The sequence below is a fragment of the Bactrocera oleae genome, chromosome 5 (genome assembly GCF_042242935.1).
Source record: "Bactrocera oleae isolate idBacOlea1 chromosome 5, idBacOlea1, whole genome shotgun sequence".
NCBI lineage: Eukaryota > Metazoa > Arthropoda > Insecta > Diptera > Tephritidae > Bactrocera > Bactrocera oleae.
The window spans coordinates 29,260,727-29,284,680 of NC_091539.1; the positions used below are offsets into that span (position 1 = coordinate 29,260,727).

At 32.8% G+C, this 23,954-nt stretch overlaps 1 protein-coding gene across 1 annotated transcript; it reads right to left on the reverse strand.

Moving 5' to 3' along the window:
- Positions 1–681: 681 nt before the first annotated feature.
- Positions 682–23,935, reverse strand: Tis11 (Tis11 zinc finger protein). The gene is made up of 3 exons (XM_014244384.3): positions 23,741–23,935; positions 4,003–4,325; positions 682–2,340 (listed from the first exon to the last, which is right to left on the reverse strand). The coding sequence occupies exons 1-3, from the start codon at positions 23,819–23,821 to the stop codon at positions 1,539–1,541; spliced, it is 1,206 nt and encodes a 401-aa protein (XP_014099859.1). The 5' UTR covers positions 23,822–23,935; the 3' UTR covers positions 682–1,538.
- Positions 23,936–23,954: the final 19 nt, after the last annotated feature.

Below are 23,954 nucleotides of genomic sequence, written 5' to 3' on the forward strand. Positions count from 1 at the left end.
TGTATTTAAGATAAGATTATGGACGAGTTGATAACGTTAATTATTTTATTAGTAAATCAGTTATTTCGGTGTTCAAAATTCGTTTTTCTCGTGTGGCATTTCAAATCCCAGGTGTTCAGTTGGCGGGATATATTGGAAAAATATTTAGATTTATTGAAACAAGCATTGGAATATTTTCAGATATACTGAGCACACAGGGTGCACATTGGATTGGGCATTTTCAAAAATTATTTTATTAAATAATTATGTATGTATGTATGGGTACGTTCAAGATGGCAATCACGACAGCAGTGTTGCAAATTTGTCAAAGTATTACGTTCTGCGTGAATTTTTAGCAACACTTGCAACAGCATCACGTTCTACTGTCACTTTTTGCACGCAATTTATGCAAATAATCGGCAACACTAAATTTCTGTCTGCACAGTATCAACAAATATGCAACACAGCAGCTGTCAGGGATCTCTGGTAGTTGTACTGCTGCAATTATTAGGTAGCTCGAACGCACCCTATATCAACAGCATTAAACCAATTATAGGGGTGGTAAAGTATATTTAAAAAAAGGTTAGTAATAAGGATTTAATTTTTTTGTTTTACCCACTATGTATTTCATCCAGAAAATATATGCATGGATATATAATAAATCTCAATAAAAAATTTGCCAAGAAAAAACAGTTGTAAACATTTTAATAAGAAAAAATTAATGTATTTTATTCAAAATTTGTATAAGCACATGTAAAAATAAATGGAAGCATTTTTTAACGAAAGTAAAAAAGGAAGACGACTAATTCGCGAATCATCTCTTAACCAATTAAATAAAAATTGTATAAATACTAAAATATCTACATATGTATATATTTAATTAACTGTAAGGCACTTTGAGAATTTTCATCAGTGTTAACCATCTTCGAGTTTTTGTAACGTATTGGAATAAATATTTTTCATTTCATTTACACGTTATTATTATTGTGTAACAAGATACAAGTAGGTAATAATTTACGTTATACAGGTAGTTACGTTAATATAGTATCCAGTTAAATATATTTTTCAATTTTAATACTACAAAATATTAATTTCTCATCTCACATTGACTTCATTTCATTAATAATTTTTATAACTGCACCTAATTTATTACATTATCCATTGTCTTTAAGTTATAAATTAAAAATTTTATATGGAAGTTTTATAGCGGCATATAAAATATTTCTGCAAACAAAATGAAATGATATATTGTATATATTAAATAAATATTATATATAGATAATTTAATAAATGCAAAAGCATATTTTGCCTATTCATCTTTCTCCAACTCTTTCCTATGAACTAAGTCCCCTTTCTAGTATATACCCATTTTCTGGATAAAGAGATATTTAATATAAAATATATAAATTATCGTAAAATATATTTTTTGTTTAATAATTTAGGTTGTATATATATATATAGTATATATATACAATATATATATATATATATATAATTTAAAATGTAAAACAACAAAAAACTAGAAATTTTAATTATATTCAAATAGAGATTTCGTCAAATTATAAAGCTTTGTTAGGAAACTTTTCAACAGCTGAGCTCAATCTGTTAAAAACTGGCAGACGTGCATCTTCACCACTGTTAAGTGATGAAACAGAATTAACTTTGGTTGGAATTTTATTAACATTCCTGATTATAGCGATGGGAGAGCTTGAACTCTTTTGTAGGATCTGTTTGCCTTGAATTGTAACAGGCTTTATGTACAACGAAGTCTGATTTTGTATTGAACCTAATATTATATTAGGTGGTGGTGTATTCACTGGGGAAATTGGAGTGTTTGGGCTTTCGGGTGGAGTGTTTGAGTAAGGAAATGTGTTCTGGAAAACCGAATTTACCGGGCTAATTTGATCACCAAATGTAAAATTAGTCATAGAACTGGTAGGACTTAAGGATAATGACCCTGTGGGTGACTCTCGATCTGAGCCTGTTGACATGCTCAGGGGAGGACTCAAAGGTAGTGAATGATTTAGATTAGCTGCGTTGTTTCCTGGTTTAAGCTGCAATGGATAACTTGTGATGCAGTTATGAAAACTGGAATGATTTTGCAATTTTGTTTGTTGCTGTTGCTGCTGCTGTTGCTGCATTTGTTGTAAAGCTCTAGCTTCATCCGCGTTATGTACAAAATGACATCTTGGGCCATAAGGACAAAATCCAACGCTGTGGAATGTGCGACAATATTCGGTTTTGTACTTTGGGTGTCTTTGTAAGTTTCGTAGCTCATGATATCCATGAGCAAACTGGCACTTTTCTCCATACTTGCATTCACCGGCTTCTTCAAACGGACGACAAAGTTCGGTTTTATATCTTAAACAAAGAAAACATAATATATAAATAAGTACATATCAAAATTATACAATTGATATAAATAACTGTGGTAAATTACCACGGTCGCTATTATATTTATTCAAGAGTATTTTCAGAGTTTTTTTTTTTTGACAGCTATTACTTGATTTATACTGTTTGATTTGCCATTTCATAATAAATAGACTTACTTCGGATCAAGCGCTCGCACGTTTCGTGAATGAACCCAATACGAGATGACCACCGATCCCGGAAATGAAGCCGGCCATAATGTTACAGTCAATAGGGAACTCTATAGAGCATTGAGTAATGACTTTTTTGTGCCTGCCCAACAAGGCGGCGTTACATGCTATACAGCCAACGTAACAATCAATTTATTGACGGAAACTTTTGGTGAGCGCATCATCTGTGGCGTGGCTTTCAAAATCGTGCGATTTAACACCGCTGAACTATTTTTTGTTGGGTTATGTGATTTTTTTTGTCTACGGGCATAAATCCGAGACGATCGACGCCTTGGAACGGAATATTCTGCGTTGTTGTGGTCGTTTTATTTCTTCTTAAAAACCACATGTCTAAAATAAACACCCTTTATAATTTACTAAGAAACAAATGGGATTTGGGATTTATCGGCATTATAAATTATTCAGTATATAATCAACTATCTCATGCTTTAATGAAGACTCTTGTCCCCTCAGAGTAAATTATTTGATCTGGCATGGATTATTGTCCAAGGCAATGCGACAATATCCGAAAAAATTGTTTAGATCGGACCACCATAACATATAGCCATCATACAAATTGGTCGACCGAAGTTAGCGTATTTGCGTGTTTTTGATAAAATTCTTGACTCTTCTGCATCCTATTTAAACGTTAATTTAGTGTACAGTGGGTTGTTGCTAGCAAAGATATGGATAAAATTCGAATTTGAAAATTGAGTGATATGAATGTTATGAAGAAATTTATATCTCAACATTTGGCACAACTTTGTTAAACTTAAGGCGGAGGATATAACGTAAAATTTTTGGATAATAAGATATTTATGACTCTGTTTTTGTATCAGTATATCACAGAAATACTTATAAACACGTTTTCCTCTTACATTTCTTAAGGCTTCTCAAAAATGAAAATTTAAAAAAAGCTATGGGTTATTTTTTGCGGCACAGAGGCGGTTAAATTTCAAGATTTCGCTCTAATAATCCTAAAGTGGATGATTCCAAAAAATACATTCCCTTCAAATTGGGTAAGCTAGACTTAAACAAACTTTCACATTCATATTGTGTGTTTAAGTCTATCTTAATGTGCAATGAAGGAGAGATATAGCAGATGATTTGAACAAAAACCCGTAATATTGCTAATGATTTTATTTTTCAAATTCGTCCTACTGCAGGTATTACGATGTTGGATTCATGACGTCAACAGTTGTCGTAACCTTGTATTTTATGAAAGTTGCGAAAGTTTTACGTGCAAGCACTTGATTCAGATCGTTGAATTTGTATGGCAGTTATATGATATAGTGGTCCGATATCGGTTTTGACATATGAGCAGCTTTTTGGGATCATATATATTTATATTTATATACGTCTCCGACGTTTCCTTCTGGGAGTTACAAACTTCTAAACAAACTTCATATACCCTGTTTAAGGTATAAACATTATATTATATTACCTGGAAGTATTAACTTGCTGTGGTAAGGGTTCAGATTGTGTTCTTTCCAGTTTACGATGTAAGTTCAAGTTTCCGAAGTTTTCTAATATGGTTGTTACATAAGACTCAACATTTGCCTCATGTTGTGCCTGAGGTTGTGGTTGCGAAATTGTTCTAGTCAATGCAGTGTGGGGACGGCATTGATCAGAATCTTTCTTGATGTCCAGCTTCACTATCTGGTCGACTACTTTGACAGAATCATCCATTTCGGAAATTATTATATCACCATTGTTGCTAACTGACCGACTTGAACGAATATGTTGCTGTTGATCATTTGATTGGTTCTGAAAAAACATAAAACATATGCTGTAATTGTAATCTTTCATCTCATGAAATATAATTATATTAAAAAACATTTATTATAGCAAGTAATTATAGAAAGTTAGCTGCATAATATTATTGTAGTATTCCGTTTTTTTTTTTTACCTCACAAAAGAGACTTAAATTGTTTATATTGTAGTTGAATAAAGTCTCGATATAACTTACGTCCAAAAATTTATAATAAAAAAGTATATTTCCAAACTACCTTTTTGTTGTTTAAAAAACTTCTTGATTAGTATAGTCAACAAACAAAAGCAAATTTCTGAAGGAATTCTGATTGCCCCTCACATAGTAAGCTATCAAGAGATATATTATATCACCAATATATATATAAATATATGGTATATATACATTGTGACCAGAAATTTTCCGGAAATTGTCATTTAATTTGCCCGCGCTGAATATTTATTTTTAAGCACTTTTTATTCGTTAAGTTGGTAGCACTGTCCTTAATTACTATACCAAAAATGAGCGGGATCTGTCAACCAGGTTGTTTGCAGTAGCTGTTGAAATCAGTCGACCTCATAAGTGCTTTGCGATTCTTACAATGGAAAAAATATCGTAGAAAGAATTTGCATCAAATTTTGTGTTTCGAACCAAATTTTGTGTGCGGAATCATTGCGAAATAGAAGGCCTATGGTGAATCTATTCCATCGAAAACCCAAGTCTACGACTGGTACAGGATACAAGGATGGTCGAGAAACCGTCAAAGACATGTCTTTTTCCAGTCGACTATTGACGTTTACCACGGACGATAACATCAATAAAGTGAAGGAAATCATGCTCGAAAATCGTCACGAGTGTTAGACAGATAGCACGTCTAAAGGCCGCACCGCGCTGTAGTTGTGAACGATTTTAAGACCAAAAACTCGTTCAATACTATCGGTCAACCACCGTATTTACCGGATTTGGCCCCATGCGACTTTTTTTGTTTCCAAAACTAAAGTTACCATTCCGTGGAACCCGTTTCGACTCGATTGAGGCCGTAAAAGAAAGTTCGCAGAGCGAACTGAAGGCGATCCCGGACAGTGTCTACAAGGCAGTTTGGAAAAAGAGGATATGTATTTGGGATATGTGTATCGCTTCAGAAGGAGCATATTTTGAAGGCGACAAAATAAATATTAAAGATTAAAAATTTTTTGTTTTATTTACAATATCTGGAAACTTTTTGGTCACAATGTATATAACGAAAATATTTTCAACTAAAACTAGTTATCAGAGATAAATAAGAGTAAGAATAATACCTTCAGATTTATAACCAATTAGAGCCTGGTTTTTCTCTTTATTAAATAGAGATAAAAATACAATAGCTAATTTACTTCAAGTTTCCGAGAAAAGTGCCTATGTTGTCAAACGAGTATGTGCACAAAAGCTAAAATTTGTTTAAAAAAATACAAACCAAATGAACCAAAAAAACTTATACAGGGAGATGGTTTAATTTTGAAATGACTTAACTTCTTTCATAATGATATTGAATATATATTTTTCAGTTTTTAAAATTCAGTTTTCTCCAAAAAATTTAAAAAAAAATTAAATTTTTGATTCGACATTCTGCATAATGGCGAAGCCCCCACCAGAATTATGGGCACCTGTATTAGCTCGCCGGACATTATCATCGCTAGCGGTGTTCTGATAAATAGCATGAGTAACCCTTGCATCAGACCATCTGCCCATAGTTATCTTGATCGAGAAACCTCCCGCCTTTATTTCTGTAAACAACCATACCATTGTTAACTTTAACAAAGCCAGTTAGGGTCGGCTTCATAGAATTTACCGAGAGCACCTTTACCGCACAACCCATTCCTCAAACCGTCATCGTTGGCGAGCGTCAATTCCGCAAGGTGATCGCTGCTACTACTGCTCGCTGCATCCCGACTGGAAGAATCGCGGAAGTCGGCCCATGACGATCTGGTAGAAATTTAATTCGATGGCTATGCGTCCTCGGATCCGAAGAAGTGCGCGAATATTTTAGCCACTGTACCCATCGACAGACAAGGAAAAACGATGTGTTACTCAACGGCTGCGCGAAATGCCAAAAGACCGCGCGCCACTTACTTTCATCGTTGAGGAGATTCAGAGTGTCATCAGCAAGGATAAATCACCCAAGTCCATTGGCTCAGATGGAATCAAAATGCTGATGCTAAAGCATCTAGGCTCGACGAGACTAAGGTCCTGACCAAGGTCCTCAACTCGAAACTCCCCCAACTACCAGAGGAAATTACCTCGTACGCTGATGATTGCACGATATTGACGTCAGGAAATGGAATCGATGGCATGTGCTCAAAAGTAAACAGCCTAACACTCTCCCAATCAAAATTCACGACCATTTTCACTAACTGGACAAAGGAACCGATGGCATTACAATTCCGACGGTCAATAACCCTAAGATGTTAGGTATAACGTTTGACAGCCTGTGCCCCTTCACTCCTCATACGACCACGATAACTGCCAAACTACAGTGCCGCAACAAGTCGCTAGCCGGCAGCTTAGGGGTTAAATACAAAGAAACGTTGTTGGCAACATACAAGACACTCGACCGGCCGGTCATAAGTTACGCCGAACCGATATGGTTTCCAAGCAGTTATACTGGGATGTTTTCAGAATCAGAAATCACTCTTGCAGTCGTCTGTTTGAAGCGGAACCGCATGCACAGACATGTGCTGACCGCCATACACAGTGGAACTATTAACACCTTTACCGACTCCCTTTCAGTGAATCGCGTACTTAGAGTCAAACCACCACCTATTGCAGACGAAGAAGAGTCTTCGCATGACATCTTTTTGCATACCCAATGAACTTTACCACCCAAGTGGGGATTAGATAACCGTTACAACAATACCAGACGGTACCTACTTGATAACTGCACTTAAAGTGTTGCTAACGTTGAAAAAAAAATTATGATCGAGGTATTCATCAAATAAGAAGACCGGAAAATGCACCGTTCCCATGACAGTCGGGTCTATGTAACCGGAACGGACTCGGATTTTTATCCAGCCAAGGACTATCAACTCGGTAGAATTCTGCCGCTACAACAACAACAGCCGGAAAATAGAGCATACAACCATAAATACATGAAACCGTTAAAGATGAATGCGGAAACATAATGGTTTGAGTATCGTTATCATACAACGGTCTACGTAGCTCAGGACATTATGTTGTAATACTACGGTCTGTAGCATACATACGCAGAAGATAATACGCTCTTGTGGAATACAATCCGAAAAAAAATATACTAATATGGAGGAGAGATGTACCGGCCGATAACTACTTATTGCGTTTTCTTTTTCAGAATTTTGCCTAGATAGATTAACAATATAGATCAAACCTTGTTTCGCACGTCCAGTTTTGTTGAGGTGCCTTGAAATCAACTGACTCTGAAAATAACGTGACAAAAGTCTACGAACTCATATTGGCAGAACGCCGATTGAAAGTGCGCTAAATAGCTGAGATAGTAGTGTTATAGATAGTTTGTTAACAAATGCTACCATTTTACAAGGAGTGTTGTTTCTCCTCGTACATATCAGATACCATGTATCAATCGAAACAACACTCGTCGAAGAATGACTGGTACACACCATACACCATACAACAGTAGAAACGATGGACTTCATCAGGCGAACCTGCTTCAAAGAAGTTGAAGACTGTCTATGTCGCATTTTTTTCAAAATTTTCGTTTTCTTATCTAAACTGAGTACTTGGCAGACCGTCTTGATCGATAGTTAACTTTAATTTTATTTTTCAGATTCTTAAAACATTTGCTGCCAGGTTGCACGAAATCGAGCGACAATGGGTTGTTTGAGACTCAAATTTGTCATGCTTTTTGTGCGAATGATTTTGATAATTTTTTCTGGGTACGCTGATATCTGCAGAAAAATTTGGTCCAATTTTAAAGACAATTCTTCAGGTTTTATGATAAAAACTATTAGGATAATATGGATTTAACGAAAATTGGCTTGGCAATCAATGTGTTAAAGTAGACAATATTAAGTACATTGGTCTACAGTGGTATTGTTGCCCTATATATTATATAAGATCGATTTTAGATCTACCATTATATGACGATACTTGATAACATACTTCCATCATTTTTAAATCCTGGTCCTCTGTTCCTCATTATAATTTCCATAAATTATTGCGAAGATAGCCTAACTTGATACTCAAGATACTCCTAGAATCTGAAAATGTGCCAGCATATTTTTCGGCAATGAGAAAATAAATTTGGTGTAGATGTTTCACCCTCCCGTTCACATGCAGTGGTAAACTGTACCGTATTGGGTATTTGGCGACGTCATTGTTTCTGAGTAGTTCATGCGAATTACTTTTGATGCCAAAGTGAGATTTTCATTGAGTCAAACTTCACATTTTGTAGACTGTAATACTAGATATATCCACCTTTTTTTTTTAGTGAAACCTTCCGTATAACTATTACTTGTATATTTTCGGAAATTATTGCGTGAAAAAGGTGCGCAAAACTCTAATCATGACTGGAAAAATAAATTTTATTGTTGATGAGCCGATAATTAATTAAAATATAAGGTATGCATTAATCATAAAAATAAGACCACATTCAATACTTTCATAAATAAATTCGTAATATGGGCATTTTAAAAAATCTAACATATCTAGGCCAACAAAATTTTTGTTTGTAGAGCTATTTGGTTTTGACACTACAAATTGAAGTGAAAAATATTTAAACAAACAAATAAAGTAAAAAGTGAAAAATTAAAGCAATATCCAGTAAATAAGTGAAAATATTAGAAAATAAAAGGAGAGTAATGTGGAGTGAGGCTGCCGAAGCGCATCTAATACAGTTGTGGTGAGAAAAATGTTACAACTTCGATCGGCTAGTAAAAAACAGCTATTTTATAAATCTCAAACGGCATCGAAGACAGTCTAGATTAGTGAATAGGTTAAATGTAAATTAATCACTTCAAATTTTTGGTGGGAACATGGTATTAAAAACTAAGTGTGAAAATCACTTCTTTACTAGATTTGCTGTTATTGTAAATGTAAATGTGCTTCTCAAGTACAAAAAATATAAATAAACTAGAGTCCTCTTTTACAGAGTGGCGCACGAATCGTGAGACAAAAACAAACCGTAATACATTTTTTTTCTGCACCAACTTTTTTTTTATTTGGAAGGTTATTATTTAAATTTTTTAAAAAAGAATGCTTGGGATACCAAAAAGAGGGTTTGGATAGTGCACCGGTACCATGCTTTGCAGTCCGTCATTGTCGTCCAAAGGGAATTCAGACGGAATTTTGGCGGCAAACTGAGATCCGTATGTTCGTGTTCAAGAAACAATCGCGGTTGTTGCATCGTCAATTCAGGCAAATCGAAGAGTTAGCAGACGGTCATTACAACGGATAATTCATGATGACTTAAACGTGTTTCCGTACAAACTTTAGACCGGTTAAACTCTCTAGATTTGCCCATTCGACTGGAATTTTGCCAAAAAATTATTGAAATGGTCGCAGAAGACAATAACTTGATTAATTGACTGTTTATGTCTGATAAGGCCCGTTTTGATCTAAACGGAAATGTAAACAAGCAAAATTGCCGTATGTGGAGTGAATGAAATTCGAAAATAATCCACGAGATGGAATTTCACCCAGACCCAGTCACTGTGTGGAGCGCAATTTCATCAAGGTGTTTTGTCGGGCCATACTTCTTTGAAGAAAACGGTGTAACAGTAACTGTCAATGGGTATTTGAAGATGTTGAATGAGATTGTTTACCCGGGTTGATGTATCCATTTCAATTGCGTTTGGATCCAGCAAATAGAGCAACTGAACACACAGCCAGACCGGTTATTGCGGAGCTCCATAGAAAAATTGAAAACAAATTAATATCAAGAAACTTCACGTTTATAAAATATATGCCCTTGCGATAACACGCGAAAATAATGTAAACGCCAACTAGTAAGTTTTGCTCAAAGTAAATCTGAAGACGGATATATTATGTATGGAACATCTTAAAAATATTTTTTTGTGTTGAAATCCCCCAATGAATATGTTTGAAATATACTAAACTATAGGACTATAAAAAAACATTCTCAAGAAACTTTTATTTTGACAGTTTCAGCATGACAATTATCCGAAGCATACCTCGGGTTTCAAAAATCGATGTTATGACTTGGCCGGAGCAGTCTCCGGATTTACTGTATCTTTTAAACCAAGTTCGCTTAGTACAAATTCCTTAAGCACCCCTTCCGACATACAAAAAATGAATGAGATCGGATAAAAGCGTGATAATAATCGATCATAGCTCCCAGGTACCGAATATATGGACACCCATTCCTTTTGCGAACTTTTTAACACAAAAGTCGGACAATCTGTGATATATTATAGAAACTTACAGAGAATCCTTATCTGATAATAATATGTCCGTGCGCCAAAAACGGTTTGAATCGGATCAATTATTCCGTTAGTCCCTATATACCTAGTAGAAAAATTTTCGAACTTCCAACTGCCTTTATACCACAAATATCGATCTAAGTTATTTTAACGTAATTGAAAAAGCGTGTTTTTCTTATGGCAATGAATCTTTGTGCATAAAATGGATAAAATGAAAAACTTGCCCAAGCCGCCATAACTAATATCAGAATTTTAAAACATCCGTGATGGTATATGAGGTACCTTTAAGGAATTCAGAGATCATCTTATATTTCTGTTAATAACATGTGGTAATGACAAAAATGGATAAAAGCGGTTCAATTCTACCCCTATCTCTCATATACCTAATACTTGTATAAGCTTTTCAAACTTCGGGTTAGCTTTACACCGTATATATCAGTCAATATGTAAGCTATCTTAACAAAATTAACTGAACGTATAATATTAGACATACTATAGTTTAATGCCGAAAATATGTGATATTGGACTACGAATTACCCAAACCCAGTTATACTACAAATAATTATTTTCGTTATTCTAACAAAGCCTATGCTGAATATGGCGGTCAGTGTATGGATTATATATTTGTAAAATTTGCAGAAAATATGTTCTAAGCAATGTAAAAAGTTAGTGAAATCAGCCCAGATCTTTACTGCCCCCAATGTACCCTATATGATTTCCGCCTTCCCATCTGTCTTTAAACCGTTTAGATTAGTTGAAATCACACATTTATTAAATTTAAGGGGACAAGCTTTCTTAATGTATAATTATGTGGTTAAGCGCTGAATATAATCAATTCCGATCCTCTAGATGACGTTTTGCATATCAACTCTATATATCGAATTTAACCTTTTCGGTTGAGTTTATGTCTGATATATTATATCTTATTTCAAGATAATTTTGATATAATTTTGGCTGACGGCAAATAAAATATAGTAATAAAACTAATTGAATTTATGACCAATAATATAAGTTAATCAGATACCAATATGGTTGTAAACTATTCACTAATTCTTTCGTAACATTTTTGGAAATAAAGGAGAATATCATTAATCATCTCCATTTGCTTCATTTAAAGAATATTTCATTTGAATATAGTTTTAAGACTAAATTATTCGTAATGAAACTCTTTTGGAATATATTTTTTTCACAAAATGACTTGAAATCATTACATTTATTCAATGGTACATTAATTCTGACAAATTTAACCCGTCTGGGTTTGATTACTGTCAATAGTCAAACCAATTATTGTAGTTCACTCCCTAATAAATGATTCGACGATGCAAAGGCACAAAATCATCAGGCATCATTTACCGATTCAGTAAATGTGGCTGATTTTTTAAAGAGGCCAACCGTGGTTAATATGGTTTGTTTTATTGCGGCTTTACTCTTACAATGTATTTACCTAATATGTTCGTACTGCTGATCATTTTCTCATGTTTTTCGGTTTTTTATGAATATTTCTTACTTCAAGTTATTTTCGCAGGACAGAGGGAGCTTGTTTGTCGCTTGAGTTATAATTGTTAGGACAATATATTACGTTATTGGCTTTTGAAATTTTTGGTGTGAATGCATTTGGTAATTGTCAACATAATTGTATAAAAAAAAATCGAAAACATGTCGCTCACGTTGTTTTTTCGCTAGAAGAGCTAGGTACATATAACTATATCAGTTTTATTGTTATTGTTAAATAAATAGACAATAATATAATTGTGAAATTTTGGTGATAAGCGACATCGATAACCATTAATATTAGCAGTAACCAGAATCGACCCAATTAAGTAGAAATAAAGGGGTTAGGAGTAGTCAGAATTTTCCAAAAATCAATTTTTTTTGCAATTTTCATTTCAGTACAATACGTATATATTAGAAATATTCTCTTAAAATTTGAGGTAAACTCGACATATACAAGCAAACAATTCTCGGGCGCTCTGGACTGCTCGAGAGCAGCAGCTGCTAGCGATCGCTTCACTTCACTGAAATTAATACAGTTTTTTGAAAACATGAAAAACTAGTGCGTGATCGATTCTTTATTTCGATTTTTATAAACAATTAACTGTTAGGTTTATCAATTTTGTCAACAAAATAAAACTTCGATCAGACACTAGAATATTTTTTTACTAGTAAATTATTTTATTTTGTAGAATTAAAAACATAGTATCATTAAATACGATTTCAACTTGAAAAGCCAAAAAATGGAAAATATTCATATGTATATGTAAATCGCGACCATTTTAGCGCGATTATTTTTCACAACTTTCGAGGTGGATTAACTTAGCAACAGTGCATCGATGAACTTAATTCAACTATATGCATTAATGGGACTAGCACACATTCAATATTGCATAAACATTTGACTGTAAAAAAATTTGTTCACGTTCAATCGCTTAAAAAAGGCTCGTGTCGATTGGTCGAGAGAAATTTTAAAAAAATACGAAAGCGGTGTTTCGAAATACGTCTATTCCTATGTTCGCACCGACACAAAACTCGTGTTTTCATAGACAAAAGAGGTTTTCACGCGAAAACTTGTGTTTTCATCCATACAAAATCTGTCAAAGGAAAACACAGTTTTCGCTGAAAACCCCTTGAAAACTTACATACCACTCATTATAATCGGTGCCTGCTCTAGTTTAATCGATATTATTAGAAGACATATTTTGCCAGCCCTAAATGACAGTTGACAATTTGTTTACATTCCATAATTGGCCTAAACGTACCCTACAAGAAACTGCTGATGGGTTCACCAATACACTCACATTTGATATGTCAGTTCTGTTAATTTACATTTGCATTTTTAAATTCAGAATTATCCACTGATTGGAGAAAGACGTACGCAGAGCTATTGAGAGGAGGAGATGGCATCAAGTGAAAATTTATTTTTATATTTTCATATTTTATTATATTTTTTGTTGCATTCCTTTTTATATTTAAGTATATTATTATAACTAATTTTGATTGAAAGTTTGAAATTTATTAAAGAAATAAAAATTATATTATCTACTGTGCAAAAGAATTTTTCACTTCTGATAGCGTTTCAGTGATAACAGACAATTTTCAGCTATGACGGATTTATGGTCAGCAATGACTCAGAAAAAACAAAACAAACAAACAAAAGGAAAACAAGGCTCTTAAGCTTTCAGCTATGACTTTCATATTACCCATCAGATGACCGTCACTGTTCTTGTAGGGTACATAACAAATGTAAACAAATAGATGTGTGAACTGTCAATGAAAACTCATCGAAAACACACAATGTCGGTCAGAACGACTTTGGTTCCACAATCCACAAATTGAGTTTTCAAGAGGATTTCAATTCGGTGCGAACATAGTATATGACATCGTAACATGTGATGAATTGTGGATTTACGCGTATGAACCCAAAAGTAAAAAGCAGACGACTGGATGCGTGTTTCCAGATGAGCCGAATCCAATAAAAGTTGTTCGCGCACAAAGCACTTCCGTTTTTTTTTTTTTGAAAAACTGGACATGCCGCAACCTTACCAATAGAGCAATGCATAAAAATAAATTCTGAGTGGTCTTCAACCATTTGTTTGCCAGTTGTTTTTCAAGAAATCAAGAAAACCAACTGCCGAAGATGGATCACTCTTCACCACAACAATGTAAGCTTTCACACATCGATTGAAACAACTGCATTTTTAAGCACTCAAAACATCGATTTGATTAGTCATCCGTCGTATAGTCCTGACTTGGTTCAGAATGACTTCTTTTTATTCCCGTACGTAAAAAGTAACTAAGTTGTCAATATTTTTTGACACGTGAAAAGGCGGTTGACCCGTTCGGAAGACATTTTTTGGAATGCATGCAAAAGATTATATATCTTAATAGAGAATATTTTCAAAAACTAGATTTTCGATGATTAAGATTTGTTCTTAACCTCTAATCCCGAAATATAAAAGGCAACCCTCGTACATGCTGATTTTAAATACCCAATCCTTTAATTTGAGTAGATTTAAATTTTTACAGGTTTCAACTTTTTTATATGTAGTCCGGAAATAAAATATTTATTTTCAAAACCAATTCGATTTTTAAACAAATTTAATTTACAATACATATTTCAGTTTGGTAGCCAAATGAACACAAATTTTATATAATTATGCATCATTTTTATTCGCCCACACGCGCTTTGAAAATATTATCGAGTCAACTAGGATTTTAAACAAAGGCTCGGTTAATTTTGTTTAAATTATTCGAAAATTTATAAGTAAGTTCGTTTATATTCAAATCTGTTAAAATTTTCTTTTGTATGCATGCACAGTTAACGAAATGTACATATTATAGTTGTGAAATACATAATTTCATAAATTATATTGTCTAATTCATTAACAAATTCTATTTTACAATTTACTTTATATCTACGAAGATTGTTACTTTGCTCTTAAGTTGAGATTGTAAATTTTAATAGTACACAATCTTCCATCATTTTAGATTATATGTCCATACATATGTACAAGTATGTATATGACTGCAGACTTATTTTGGAAATGATAAACCAACCGTCAAAAATACAATAAATGGAAATAAAAAAACAAACAAAATTATTACTTTGATGCTGTAACACATTATGCAACTTACCAATTATGTATAGAGCTCAAGTTCAAACCACTACTATGAAGACACCAAACGACAAACCACTCACTCCACAAAAAGTTAAATCACAAAAACCCAAAGCAAATGCCTCATCCAATAACCTGCTGAGCAACCATGCAAAACTTAAGCGAAGTCAAGTAAATGAGGCAAACACATCTACGGTAACTCGGCAAGACACAGCAAATAATAACGCAAGCCAACAGCTTATTTTTATTATTGCAACCTATTCAGCCAACACCAACCGGCTGAAATACCTTCACTTCAGCTGAGTCTGTGATCCGCAATCTTTAACTGCATTTTCTGTACGTATTTTTAATCGTATTCATGTGAAGCAATATATATACATATAACATGCAGCAAACTGAGACTCAAAAATAAAAAAACAAAATTGGCTAAAATTGTAGTTTTCGGAGCTGGTCCTATAGCGCTAACTAAGTCTAACGCCTGACTTAGGTAAGCTTGCTTTATGGGTATATTATTAACATCAAAATATTTTACCTAATTTCATATGTAACAATTAACAATCTCTTCTGGTGTTTAAAACAAGCAATGGCCGATTTGATTTGTAAATTTTAAAATTAAAAAAAAAAAAAAACAATGAAACCAGGTATCTACATATGAATATACATATGCACATTTTCCTTCCATGTACATATTATAAAACAGAGGTAGTTGTCTCTTAACCTAAAAATTTCCTAGTTTGCATTGATTAATTTTCCTTTTCAATGAAAATTGAGATTAGGGAAGTCCAATCAAATGCTCTCACTCAGAAAAAAACCCAGATAACAAATTAAACAACTCTGCCATTCGACTGATTCCCGCATCTTGCGTCATATCGCATTACTACACTACTTTGTGTTGTTTTGAACGTTATAAACTGGTTTACCACAATCGCATCTACCCTGCAGTTTCGCTCTCCGAATCTACATTTTCTCACATATTGCACTTTCAAACACATATACATTCAGACATAAATATACATATATCCAAAGTATCTTTTCCTTGTAGCGTGTTAAAAAACCTGTACGCAACCCAAAGTAATCACTAACTCTCCAGTTGTAGGCTCTCAAGAAAAATATCAACTTTGTCTCTTTTCAACCAACAAATAACTTGCAAGTTAAATTTATTTTTAAGCAACGTTTGTTAGCACTTATCTCCACATGTATGAACAAACAGATTATATACCTAAACGTATATATATGCATACATATACTAAATATATGTGTATGTATACATATATATATAAATATGTAGATAGATGCTACAATGTTAAAAAAGTAGAAGTATTTAATTTATACAGTAATTTTATATTAAACACAAAATTATATACTTAGATTTATATAAATATATACATATAAACATATGCTTGTATGTACACAAATATATAGTTTATAAATACGGCGTTCACGTATACATATACATAATCTTATAGGTTTATTTATATGTTAATGTATGTGATGTTGTATCACGCTCGTATGGGCGCTCATGGACAACAAATACCGGACATGTGAGTGAGTCAAAGCCGAACACTGAGTGCTGGCAAAGACTTGCTTGACTCTTGTTTTCAAGTAGATATACTTGTATATATGTGTGTGTGAATATATATAAGTATAAATATTGAGCAAACACACAATCTAAACACACATCATATAGATATGTACATTTAACGCTTACAAAACGACTACTATGATCTTAGTTCCTGTTCAGAAAACGCAAACAAAAGTGAGTATGTTAAGAATAATATATATTATAATATTACAGGTTTTGGTGCTAGCTATATTTTCATACAAATAACTTAGAGTGCATAAGTATACCTATACAGATGAACGATTTAATTAACTATTACAAGACGCAAAATTGCAATCAGTCTCAAAAATAGAAAGAAATCAAATTTAAAAAAATTAAGTTTTAGTGAATTATTTAATTTCCAATTACGATAGCAACGTACGCACTATTATACCCTGCGATATCAGACTATCTTTATACAAAGTTGGTAAAAAAAAAATTTTGTTTCCCTCCCATCCATATCTGGTAAAACCGATAAAGATAGGAAATAGTGATAAACGATAGGTTCAACGAGTTCATTAAATACCTATTTTATTAACGAAATAGCGGTAAACTAATACGAATATATAGTCCGAAAGGGTTAATTGTACCATACGTTAAATTTATGTATGCTGCTGCTCATGTCAATGTGGAAATTTTCTTCAATGTACATACATACATATGTATGAATTACACGCATATACGATATGATTTTTATCAGAAAAACCCGTGACTTCCATTCGGTTAGCTGTGTGCGAATGAATTTAGTCAATGTTATCCAACCGAAGATATAACTGTAAGACGCGACCCTCCATTTGGAGCCTAGATAAAAAAAACATTATTTCGTCGATTCTAGATGGATTCACTTAACAATTTGAATTAGTTATCGCCTTTTTAATCGTTTCGTATATAACGGATATATAAACGGTGGGCGTGATTATCTACTGATTTTCGCCAATTTCGCTCTGTACCATTATATGATGAAACAAAATATGCTTAACGAGCGATTTACGCTTTTAGAAGGCGATATTTTTATTATTTAATAAATATCCTCCGTGTCAAATTTGTATTACCAAGGGCCTTGAGCCAAGATTCATAAAGATTCCACAATTTTTACTATTAGCATTTACATGTACTGACGGAAAGGCAGATAAACGGAAACCAATTCGCCTATTCACGTTGATAACTTTTATTTATCTTTATGTATAAATATCGAATATTTATTCCCTGAACACAGTATATTAATTTTGCCATGAAGTTTGTAACTCCCAGAAGGAAACGTCAGTGACAAGCTGAGTCGATTTAGCCATGTCCGTCTGTCTATACGCGAACTAGTCCCTCACACGTCTTGCACATGTTCTTTTCTCTGCTGCTCATTTGTCGGAACCGCAGATATTGGACCACTATAGAAAATTTCGCATGTATTATTGTTCGAGGCAACGGTACAATCATCGAACCAATTGTTCATATCGGTTTTCAATAGGCCATATTTGCAATACAAACTGATCGATCAAAATCAAGTCTTGAATTAAAACGTTTTTAATTGTGAAGGGTATAATTATATTATATTAACGTTTTTTCCTGTTTTGCAAACAACAGCTCTATTATATGTATTGTATATTACTTTGAACATGTTGCGAAAGTAAACAAAAATTTATACTCTTGGGTCGCTAAACAAGGGTTTCGACAATGGTTTATTATTTTTCAAAGGCATCTGCAATTTGAATTTTCTCGAGAAGCTGTAAACACATTTAACGTACATTCTTATACGAAACTTGGCTAGTTTAGAGCTATGTGAATTTTATGTAACCATTGCGTATATTTCGATATAAAATGTATGGTATTTGACCAGGCCTATGGAAATCATGTTAATAATTATTCTTATTCATTAGGGTGGTTATACAAAGAAATTTTCATAAATTTATAATAATTAACTTTAAATAATTAATATATCTCATTAGACTTTGTGATACCCCAAGATTAGCTAAAAATTTCAAATTTTGTGTAAATAAAGTTTATACTTTAATTTTTTGAAGTTATGTAAATGCTGAATTCAATCCAATTTCCAGTTGAATTTTGTGGTAACTATAACAATTTTCGCCTACACAAAGATATCGTTTTAATTCATTTAAAGGTTGTTTGCCCAATTAAGACGTAAACCTTATGTTATTCTTCTATATACACTCATATTAATAATGTGTGCATGGTGTTTATATTGATTGTCTACGTTAGAGGTTCAATCCCTTTAATTTGTTGGTACTTTTGATTATACTCGCACACTGTCTCTGATTTCAAATACCGGTTTTGTATTAATGATGACTTCGGAAAAGTAACAAAAGAAACGAGCAAAATTTTACGATTTATATACCCACCATTAGGTAACCATGAGGTATTTAAACTATGGCATAGCAAAAGAGTGGCACAATTTACATAACATACAGTGATTGAGGTCTAGGTCGATACGGCTATATATTGTATTACTATATACTGTCAATTTTAGTATTCAGAGTTCATAAGCCCTTATCTGTGTTTTAATATGGTGATGGTGTATTTAATATACGATATTTTAAATGCTTTAGTTTTTGGGCAACCAACTCAATTTAAAATGAACTAAATAACTGATAAACGCCAAGCTACCTGAAGAGCCTGGTATGGAGCCATATTCATTTCAATTAACCTTAATTAATGGGCGTTCCAATAAAGCTTGCACCTATCAATCGTAATTCTTTTCTATGACATTTAGATTTTATAAAAGATTCATATTGAAATGTTTAATATTTTCCACTCCAAATTAGATAGTTAATGTCAATGTAATAAAATTTGTTTGTCGTTTTATTTTTAGTGGAATTGTATTTTATTGTAATTTTTAAAATAATGCAATAAATAAACTTTTTTAAACTTTTGTTCATTGTTATCCACTTGCTTAGCTCAAAAACATAATTTTTACCATATACTTCATTTCAATCAAAGTTTCGTAATTACAAAATGCAACCAAAATAAGAAGAATAACAGGAGAAAATTAAATGCCGAATAACAGATCATACAGTCGACTGTTGTTTACTTTCGGGCTTATACGAGTTAAGCTACGATTCACAATCGAATGAGTTTTTTTTTTAGCGATTGACAAATTGTGTGGGATGAAATTTGAACAACTGTGCTGGTCCCGGAGTGATCTACGACCTCGATTGGATTCACCATACAATCGATAAACACTGATCCTTGATTGAGTTTTACGCAAACATTTAATTAAGTTTATCGATGCACTGTAGCCAAGTTAATTCACGTCGAAAGTTACAAAAAAAATAATCGCGCGAAAACGTTATCGATTTACATATATACTTTCCATTTTTTGGCCGCGATGAATATTTGAAGTTACTGTAAAGACAAATAGCGCTCGTATGTCAAAACGTTCCGAGTATGTGTAATACTATGTTCGCACCGACACAAAAATCGTGTTTTCAAGAGGTTTTCACGGGAAAACTTGTGTTTTCATCCATACAAAATCTGTCAAAGGAAAACACAGTTTTCGCTGAAAACCCCTTGAAAACTTACATTCCACTCATTATGATCGGTGCCTGCTCTAGTTTAATCAATATTATTAGAAGACATTTTTTGCCAGCCCTAAATGTCAGTTGACAATTTGTTTACAATGCATAATTCGCCTAAACGTACCCTAGAAGAGACTGCTGATGGGTTCACCAATACACTCACATTTTACTGTTAATATACATTTGCATTTTTAAATTCAGAACTATCCACTGATTGGTGAAAGACGTACGCAGAGCTATTGAAAGGAGGAGATGGCATCAAGTGAAAATTTATTTTTATATTTTCATATTTTATTTTTGTTGCATTCCTTTTTATATTTAAGTATATTATTATAACTAATTTTGATTAAAACTTTGAAGTTTAATAAAGAAATAAAAACTATATTATCTACTGTGCAAAAGAATTTTTCTGATAGCGTTTCAGTCATAACTGTTTTTCAGCTATGACGGATTTATGGTCAGCAATGATTCAGAAAAAACAAAGCAAACAAACAAAAAGAAAACAAGGATCTTAAGAAAATGATAGAAACTTTGTTCTGCGCGCTGACAAAATTTTTTCAGCTATGACTGTCATATTACCCATCAGATGACCGTCACTGTTCTTGTAGGGTACATAACAAATGTAAACAAATAGATGTGTGAAGTGTCAATGAAAACTCATCGAAAACACACAATGTCGGTCAGAACGACTTTGCTTCCACAATCCACAAATTGTATTTTCAAGAGGATTTCAATTCGGTGCGAACGTAGTATAACATCAAAAATTTCAAACTTTATGATAAAGTTGTGAGTTGCCAGATTGTAACACTTCGGTTGATAAATTCCGAAATATAAAAGGCAAGCTACCCACTATATATACTATAAATATAGAAAACAAAAATTTGATATAAGCATTAATCAAATATTTATGACAATGTTTCAAAAGTTCCACTGAAGTCGTCTCTACACTTACATCTCAACTAAAATTATAAGGAGTGTCAATAAATTGTAGCGTAAATCCATATAAACACAGAGGTCAAAATAAATATGCGATAGTTTGGTCTGTAGACAATTCAAAACATTTATATCAAATTTCAATAGGAGTAAATTACACATCAACGCGGCACACATGTCCGTTTTCTTTCAGCAGTGATTATGGAATAGGAATCGGATCTTCATTCATTCAAGGATATAAAAACATATTTAAACATGTGTGTATGTACCTTTCCAGTACAAAACGTGTCATATTTCGGTCATGCCTTCAGTTGCCGTATACCATTGAAGTCTTGTACGATGTTTGACTGACGAAGCAATTTTATACCGCTACATTAGCTTGCTTATGATATAACTATACTAATGCTTATGTCTTATTGTGAATATAAAAGGTATTTATTCCAACTTAAATGTAACTCAAACAATGAGGGTGTATTTCAAACTTTTTAAAATGTGATCTGTAAAATTGGTATTTGTTTGCAAAACACTTTTTTTTCAATATTTAAGTATGTTTATAATATTTGAGCAATACTTGAATGCAATCTGAGCAATTACTTAAGTGTAATTACCTTATATTATATATACGCAAGTTGGTGTAAACTATATTTACAACAATTAACCAAAATAATTTTGAATTCACTTCAAGGTTTCAAATAAATAAATTTATTATCAAATGAAGATTGTTTTATTAAAATTGTATAAACGAAAATCTACTAAGTATATGTATGTATGTATGTATATATAAAATGGAAATATACTAAATGCGTCATTAACATATATTGTAATGTCAATGACAAGTAAAAAATCATATAGTACTAATGTATTATAAATCAAATCATAGTTAGTGGTGTGTAAGCTGGGAGTATACAAGTACAATATAACGATCAGTAAACCTCCCGTGTATACTATTATGTGTATTATATACAAATAGCTCCAAGAATAAGAATTTGTACAGATACCAATGAAGTGTTCATATGTATATTTAGGTTTTTCTTATCTCAATTCAAAAATGTTTACGCGCACACATGCATATGTAGTTATGTATTTAGGCACTTAGACAAACTCTTTAAGGTTAAATTTAAAGAATTATTGCTACCCATAAAATATACAAAAAGGACGAAATAAATTAGGGAACAAAGCTACAAACTGTTCGTTAATTTAAGGTTAGTGAGAATGTAGTGTTTGTTTTAAGTTTTCATCATTCGTTCTTCAACTACATTCATACCATTTGAAGGCACAAGAGTGAAACAGCAAATCCATAATATATTGGGAATTTACTTATTGTGCCTGTATTTTTTTTTCTCAGCTACTCAAACGTCCCGGATGCCGCTCACGGTTTTATATACACTTGTCTAATCTGCTCACAGGTTTTGTTAGTGTCCATCATAAAATATGTAAATACGTTCCACTATTATCAATGCTTTACTTCACATTAACAAGCGTATATATTATTTTACCGTTGTTATTTATATATATATATGTTGAAAGCGAATTAAAATGAACAATAAAAGAGGATTATACCCCAAAACCAGGAGCTATAATTTTGTTCATTCCCCCCTTCTATTGATAAATTATGGTATTGGATTTGCCAGGGTTATTTTTTTAAAGAGCGGCCGAAGGCCGCCAGTGCGGAAAGAAGTTTGACGCGATTGAATTATGTATATTTTTAATATTCTCTTAAGACGATATATACATATGTAGATATACCCTTTATATCTTCATATTTTTCCTCAATATATTATATATCGCGGGAAAACTTTAGTTAAGCATCCCACGATTTCAGGGTTAAGAGGGGTATGGTTGGATAGAGGAGATTCTCCAGATCACGAATATATATAATTATTGTCGCCGGAAACTTATAGTTATATAGGGTATATATAAATATATATATGTTGATAATAGATATGGCAAGACTTGTTAGTTGTCAACATGGAACCCATTTGTTATTGTTCATATAACGAAAATTGTGTAAAAATTAAATGCTTATTTAAAGCAAATACTTAAATATTTAATATAAAATAAATATGTAGAAACATTGAAGTGAAGTGTTAGTGTGTAAAATGCATAATATAAAAGAAAAGCTAACCATAAATCGGGAAATAGTAAAATGAAATTTGTGTAATTTTCAACTAAAAATGCAAATATCTTAAAAACTATAAGTTTCCGGCGGCAATAATTATATATATTCGTGATCTGGAAAATCTCCTCTATCCAACCATACCCCTCTTAACCCTGAAATCGTGGGATGCTAAACTAAAGCACACCCTATATCGCTTATAATGTTCCAAGTACTGCATTTATGTTACTTACCGCTTTAAAAATATCACCGCACTCAAAGTAAATTAATGAAGAATTGTTTGTACACTTCTGCTGTATAATAGCTGCAGACATTATCGAAAATAAATATCGTTATCCCAAGAGGTATAAAATATATAATTTATGGGGAGAAGCACGCTTTTCCCGTTGTTCACTATGGTACGGAATGAATACTCAATAGTTCCTCCAGGCAAAGGCACAAGTTAAA